Here is a 6136-nt window from a genome sequence, read left to right on the forward strand (position 1 = left end):
ACAGTTCATCTCGATCTTGTGTTCCTTTATATACAGAACCAAAGCTTCCGCTGCCAATCAAATTTGCAGAAGAGAAGCCATCTGTCGCTTTAAAGAGGTCTGCATATGATATGATCATGAAAGGATCCTCCGCGGATGGCGGAACAGAAGGTTTCTTTCTTGACTTTCTTACCCAATACAGAGTGGTAAGGAAACATGATGATGAAATAAGACACAGGACAACACCAATTATTGAGAATTTTATTTTTGAAGCAAAAGACATCCCCAATTTCTTGGAAGCTTGGCTAGAGCACGCTGGCAATTTCAATTCTTCGATACCTCCACAAAGCTTACTATTTCCGAGTACCCAAACTTCACTGGCATTTCTAAAGACCCCTTGTTTTGGTAATTCACCCTCGAAATCATTGAAAGATAGATTGAGGTATTGTAAAGCAGAAAGGTTCTCCAGGTATTTTGGAATCTTTCCAGACAAGTTGTTGCCTGAAAGATCCAGGGATCGAAGGCCTCTTAGAGTACTAAATGTAGAAGGAATTGACCCGTGAAAGAAGTTCCCATCCAACCCAAGATACTCTAGGCTTAGACAGTTACCTAGTGTGCTTGGAATTTCGCCTGACAATTTGTTATTAGCAACATTCAAATTCTGGAGAGCTTTCAGGTATCCGGCTTCCAATGGCAGATCACCGCTAAACGAGTTGTTTCCAAGAAAGATTTCAATTAAAGAGGGAAAGCTGAAAAGTTGTTTGGGTAACCTACCACTAAGATTATTATCAAAGAGGTGCAAGAACTGCATGTATGTACAATTTCCAAGACGTGAAGGTACGCTCCCTGTTAGACTGTTTTGGTATAAAGAAAGTATATACAACCGGGACATGTTTTGCAAGGAAGATGGAATATTTCCCGATAATTCATTTCTACCGAAGGTAAGTACCTCCATTTTGTTAAGCTTCCCAACACCAATGGGAATGGCACCCGTTAAAAAGTTATATTGCATAGACAACTTTGTTAAGCTGAAAAGGTTTTGAATCCCAGATGGGATGCTTCCGAATATCCTGTTCTCACCAAGTCCTAGCAATGTCAGTTGGGTAGAAAGATTAGCTATGGAGTCAGGCAACCCACCGCTGAGACGGTTATGGCTCATGTCCAGCATTTGTAAGCTAGTACAATTGGTCAATGAAACGAGAAAACTCAAGTCATGAGATTTCCCAGTTCCAAGTCGATTTTGGCCGAAAAATACCTTAGTGAGATTCTTGAGGCTTCCAAGATTCATAGGCACGGATCCACTAAAACTATTGAACGCAAATGAAACAAGTGCAAGTCCCGAAGCGTTGGGTAATGAAACCGGTATGGGTCCTGTGAATTGGTTTCTTCCAACAAAGAGTTGTTGGAGATTAGCGAGAGTGAGGCCTAAGTTGGATGGAAGATTTCCATTCAATCTGTTATCTCCCACGTCCAAACTGTTAATGGATGAAAGATTGTATAGCGAGGGAGGAATCCTACCTGACAGGTTATTAGAATAAATTGCAAGCACCTCTAAGCTTACCAGCTGGCTGAGCTCACTTGGGATGCTGCCCTCGAGACTGTTAATCGAAATATAAAGGTAAGTGAGAGACGAAAGGTTTCCAAGTGAAGGTGGGATGCTTCCAGTAAGACTGTTAAGACCAAGGTCTAATTCGGTGAGCTTGGACAGAGAACCTAGCCCAGTTGGAATCCTCCCTACAAGCTGGTTCATGTCAAGATCGAGGACTTTGAGTTCTGAACAGTGGGTCAGATTTACTGGAATTTCTCCGGTGAATGTGTTATTGGCCAGACTGAGATACTGCAAGCGGAACAAATGGCCAATCTCTTCGGGAACCGCGCCGTAGAAGCTGTTGTTTACGAAATTGATGATCCTGAGGAAGGTGAGGTTTGCTATGTAAGGAGATATGGGGCCCACCAAGTTTTGGCCAGCAAGGTTCAAGGCCGTGACCCTTTGAGGATGCCGGCGACCACCGCAAGTCACTCCTTGCCAGTGGCAGAAGTGGAGAGAATGGTTCCAGGAGCTCAAGGAATGGAGAGGATCGTCAGTTATCAGATGTTTGAAGTGGACCAAAGCAAGATGATCTATTTCGTTGGAGAAGTTAGCAGCAGATCCCAACAACCATGGAACGTTCATGGAGGAGAAAATGATGGCATGGAGGAGAAATGACCAAATTACCCATAGGCTCATTGGCGGGGGCTCCATTATTGAGTTCGTGAATGCAGGAAAGCCAAGGTGTGGAGACAAATAGGGAGTGGATTCCCCTCTATATCTACGGAGAAGGGCCCACTTCTCCTCCGCTCATGACTTGACCAGGCTACTAAATAACAAATAGCTGGTTGATTTCATGGATCTCTTTTTCAGTGCGGATCCTCTGTTTCGTGGAAACAGTGAGCAGCGAGTGCCGATCCTCTGTTTCCTGGAGTCAGGAACTCCCTGACTCCAGCGTTTTCATTGGTCAACGTCACTGTAAGTACCACGTCATCAATTTTTTAAAATATATTAAAAAAAAGGAAAAGGATTGGCTACTCCCCTGCCACCAGTCGGTGCTCTGTGAGCCCCACCTTGATGTATGTATTCCATCCATTCCATTCATCCATTTTTAAAGATCATTTTAGGCCTAATCCCAAAATTCAGAGGGAAATAAATGTCAGGTGGACCACACCACAGGAAAACAATAGTGATTGGATATCCACCATTAAAGTCCTCCAAGGCCCATTGTACTGTTTATTTGGTCATACAGAACCAGATGAAGGGTAAAAACAAATATCAGCTTGATCCAATACTTTTATGGCCACCAAAAGGTTTTTAATGGTCACGCTCATTCAACACTGTTTCCTGTAATGTGGCCCACTTGTGATTGATATATATCTCATTTTTGGTCTCATACCATAAAATAATATAGAAAAATAGATGGACGGCATGGATTTTAATTATGGATAATCCTCTTGGCCTCATATTTCAGACTTAAACCTGAGTTGGATTGTATCAGATTGGTTTGAGTCCCGACCCAATTGCGACTAAATGCGGGTGATTGATCCGTTGGAAGTTGTTGGCATGCATGAATGGATGTTCATCAATTCGATCAGAAAAATTTCTCCGATGCGGTGGTTCATCCGTACGAAGTTGTTGGAATGCAGGAATGCATGTCCATCAATTTGGACTGTCCAATTGAAGGCCCTGTTTTGGATATGCATTGCCCAAAATTCACTCTGATGGGACCATCTTAACCTCGGTTATTAGCTAGCTGCTGAATTTCCAACATAGTGATGTAGAGTGGGTCGCGGACAGTTTCATGGCCAAGATGGATCAGAAAGGGCCCGGTTGACGACAGAAGTGATCCGGACCGTCGGACCTTAGATCGGGCGTATCTCACAATCCGGAATCAATTATCGGGCATAAAATATGTGATTTTGGGGTTGAACGAGCTACTTTAGCCAACCAACCTTGCGCAGCCCAAAATTACGAAAAACCTCTGGATCGACGGTCGTTTCCCTGTTTTAATTTCATTTTTACTATAAATAGTAAGTTTTAGTTTGATTATAACTCTTCATCCGTCGGGCTTTAGGAGTTACGCCTAACGTGAAAAGAGCTTAGAATAATTAGGAGAACGGGTTGGTGAAGCCAAATAAGACATTTACTTTTTTGGCTGAAAACCTTGCGCACTAGTAGACATCATGACTGTCTATAAATAGTAAGTTTACTATTTATAGTAAGTCGCGGATTCTAGGAGTTTTAGTTGTAGTTTGATTCTGATTTCTTTACCATTGCTTGGTACCCCTATTTAAAGGGTTGTGAACTCGTTTTTATTCATGAATTAATCAATTTCAAATTTATCTCTATTTTCTGCTTTCTTTCCTCGTGGATTCGAGAAGTCTCTGTGAGGAGTCCAGAGAAGCTCCGTGAATTCGGAGTAGTTATCCTCATCACGTTCATCCCTGCGTCAATTGGTATCAAAGCGAGGATTTCCCTCGGGCCGATGACAAACAATGAAGGTATGAATCAAAATCCTATGGACGGTGATCCAGGGATTCGTTATCTTTCGGAAAGAATGGAAGCTTTCCACCGGGAGAGTCAGTTGACCATGCAAGGGCTGCAGGCAACCCTCGACCGTCTGACGGATGCGCTACTTCTGCCCTGAGCCCTAGGCGGTGCTCCACCACCTATGGTTGCTCCACCACCCATGGTGGCTCCACCACCCATGGTTGCTGTATGACGCAACCCCAATTTTCGTAGAGCACTACCAGTGGCAAACCGTAGGGCTACACCAGATGATTCAAGTTCTAGCGACGAGGACCTTAATGAGGGTTTTGCCCGACGACTAATCCATAGAGGTGATCATCTAGATCATGCTGAAAGAGACTATCGAGGTAAGGCTGAACTTCCTAGTTTTAATGGTTTATTACGTATAGAAGATTTTCTCGATTGGATATTTTGATTATATGGACGTGTCAGATCATAAAAGGATAAAATTGGCAGCTTTTAAATTAAAATCTAGTACTTTTGCATAGTGGGAGCAATTATAACTCTCACGAGTCTGTCAAAACAAGGCGCTCATCTCATCATGGCCACGGATAAGACGTCTCCTTCGATCACGATTTCTCTCCAGTGATTATGAGCAGATTTTATTCTAGCAATATCAAAATTGCCGACAAGGAAATCGAACCGTCACAAATTACACAGAAGAATTCTAGCAGTTAGCTACACGAAACGATATGTCAGAATCTGAGTCACAGAAGGTTGCACGATTTTATAAGTGGGTTGTGACTGACAATTCAGGATCAATTTCAGATGTACCCAGTCGGGACTGTGGATGAAGCAGTTTAATTGGCGGGTAGGGCAGAAACACAACTTGTAAGAGCTCTTGCTCGTCTATATCCTTCAACTCGAACCCCCATGACAGGTCCCACGCAAGATCCAATGCTGCCACGAGGAAAAGACCCAGTACCTCAACTTCCTATAACAGCAAACCGTGATACGGGGAGCGGCTCATCCAGACCTCAACGTGCAGCACCCACAATAGCGAGTCCGATTAGGATTTCAAATCCTTATGCTCGGCCAAGGTCGAACAATTGTTACCGCTGTGGCCAATCAAACCACTTATCAAACACTTGTCCTCAACATCCCGCAGCACACTTGACTATAAACAAAGTGGGCACTGAAGATGAGGTCGCAGAAGAAGACCATGGCTTTGATGGAATGAACAAACCACTAAAGAAATAGTAGGTGGTGATGAAGTGACAGGCGAGGATCGTGGCGAATTTCTAGTTGTGAGGCGATTACTTTATGCCCCACAAAAGGAATTACATCCACAGCAACGCAATATATTTTGTACTCGGTGCATTGTTAAGGAAAAGGTCTGTGATGTGATCATAGACAGTGGTAGTAGCAAGAACATCGTCTCAAGAGTGATGGTGGACAAATTACAGCTACCAACGATGAAACATCCTTCTCCGTATTCAATTGGCTGGATAAAAAAAGGTGAATGAGACCAAGGTAATTGAACAATGCACTATCTCATTTTCAATTGGTAAAAATTATAAGGATCAAATACTTTGTGACGTGGTTGACATGAAAGCTTGTCATATGCTACTCAGTCGACCCTGACAGTCGGATCATGATACGATCCATTGGGGACGAGATAATGTCAACATATTTGTCAATGATAGTCGAAAAATAATCCTTACCTCTAAAGTACCAGAGAACCACCCTGAAGCCTCTAAAGTGGAGGGGAGTTCCCTCTTGACTATTCGGGATTTCATAGAGGAATCCAAGAAAACCAGCGAGGTATATGTCATAGTAGTGAAAGGTGAGGAAGAGGAACCCTCAAATGTAAGACGCGTATCCTAGTCCGTACTGTTCCGTCGAATCCCGCGATCCTTCCTGTCGAATTTCGGCAACCTGTGACTTATAATCGACGTTGCGATCGACCTTAAGCCTTATGCTGTAGATTTGAGTCGGCTTAAATCAAGACTTGTACCATTGCGACCGCACCGTCGCCGCGTCTCTCACACTGATCCGATACCCTGGCAGGAAGATGTGAGCCGGCGTTTATTTCGAAGAAAATGCCGCGCGTTTGCAATCCCAAGAGAATCTCTACAATATGTTAAATCAATCCCA

General features: G+C 43.4%; 1 protein-coding gene across 1 annotated transcript; it reads right to left on the bottom strand.

The window, feature by feature from the left end:
• Nucleotides 1-26: 26 nt before the first annotated feature.
• LOC131253768 (LRR receptor-like serine/threonine-protein kinase EFR) lies at nucleotides 27-2221 on the bottom strand. The gene is made up of 2 exons (XM_058254907.1): nucleotides 173-2221; nucleotides 27-50 (listed from the first exon to the last, which is right to left on the bottom strand). The coding sequence occupies exons 1-2, from the start codon at nucleotides 2219-2221 to the stop codon at nucleotides 27-29; spliced, it is 2073 nt and encodes a 690-aa protein (XP_058110890.1).
• Between the last annotated feature and the right edge of the window lie 3915 nt (nucleotides 2222-6136).

The sequence above is a fragment of the Magnolia sinica genome, chromosome 8, assembly GCF_029962835.1.
Source record: "Magnolia sinica isolate HGM2019 chromosome 8, MsV1, whole genome shotgun sequence".
Taxonomy (NCBI): domain Eukaryota; kingdom Viridiplantae; phylum Streptophyta; class Magnoliopsida; order Magnoliales; family Magnoliaceae; genus Magnolia; species Magnolia sinica.

Excerpts from the sequence above, each read along its gene's own strand:
- LOC131253768 (XM_058254907.1), bottom strand. The coding sequence starts at position 2,221 with ATGGAGCCCCCGCCAATGAGCCTATGGGTAATTTGGTCATTTCTCCTC. Across the intron at positions 51-172 it reads TCCTTACCACTCTGTATTGG|CGGAAGCTTTGGTTCTGTAT; the intron begins GTAAGAAAGTCA and ends TTTGATTGGCAG.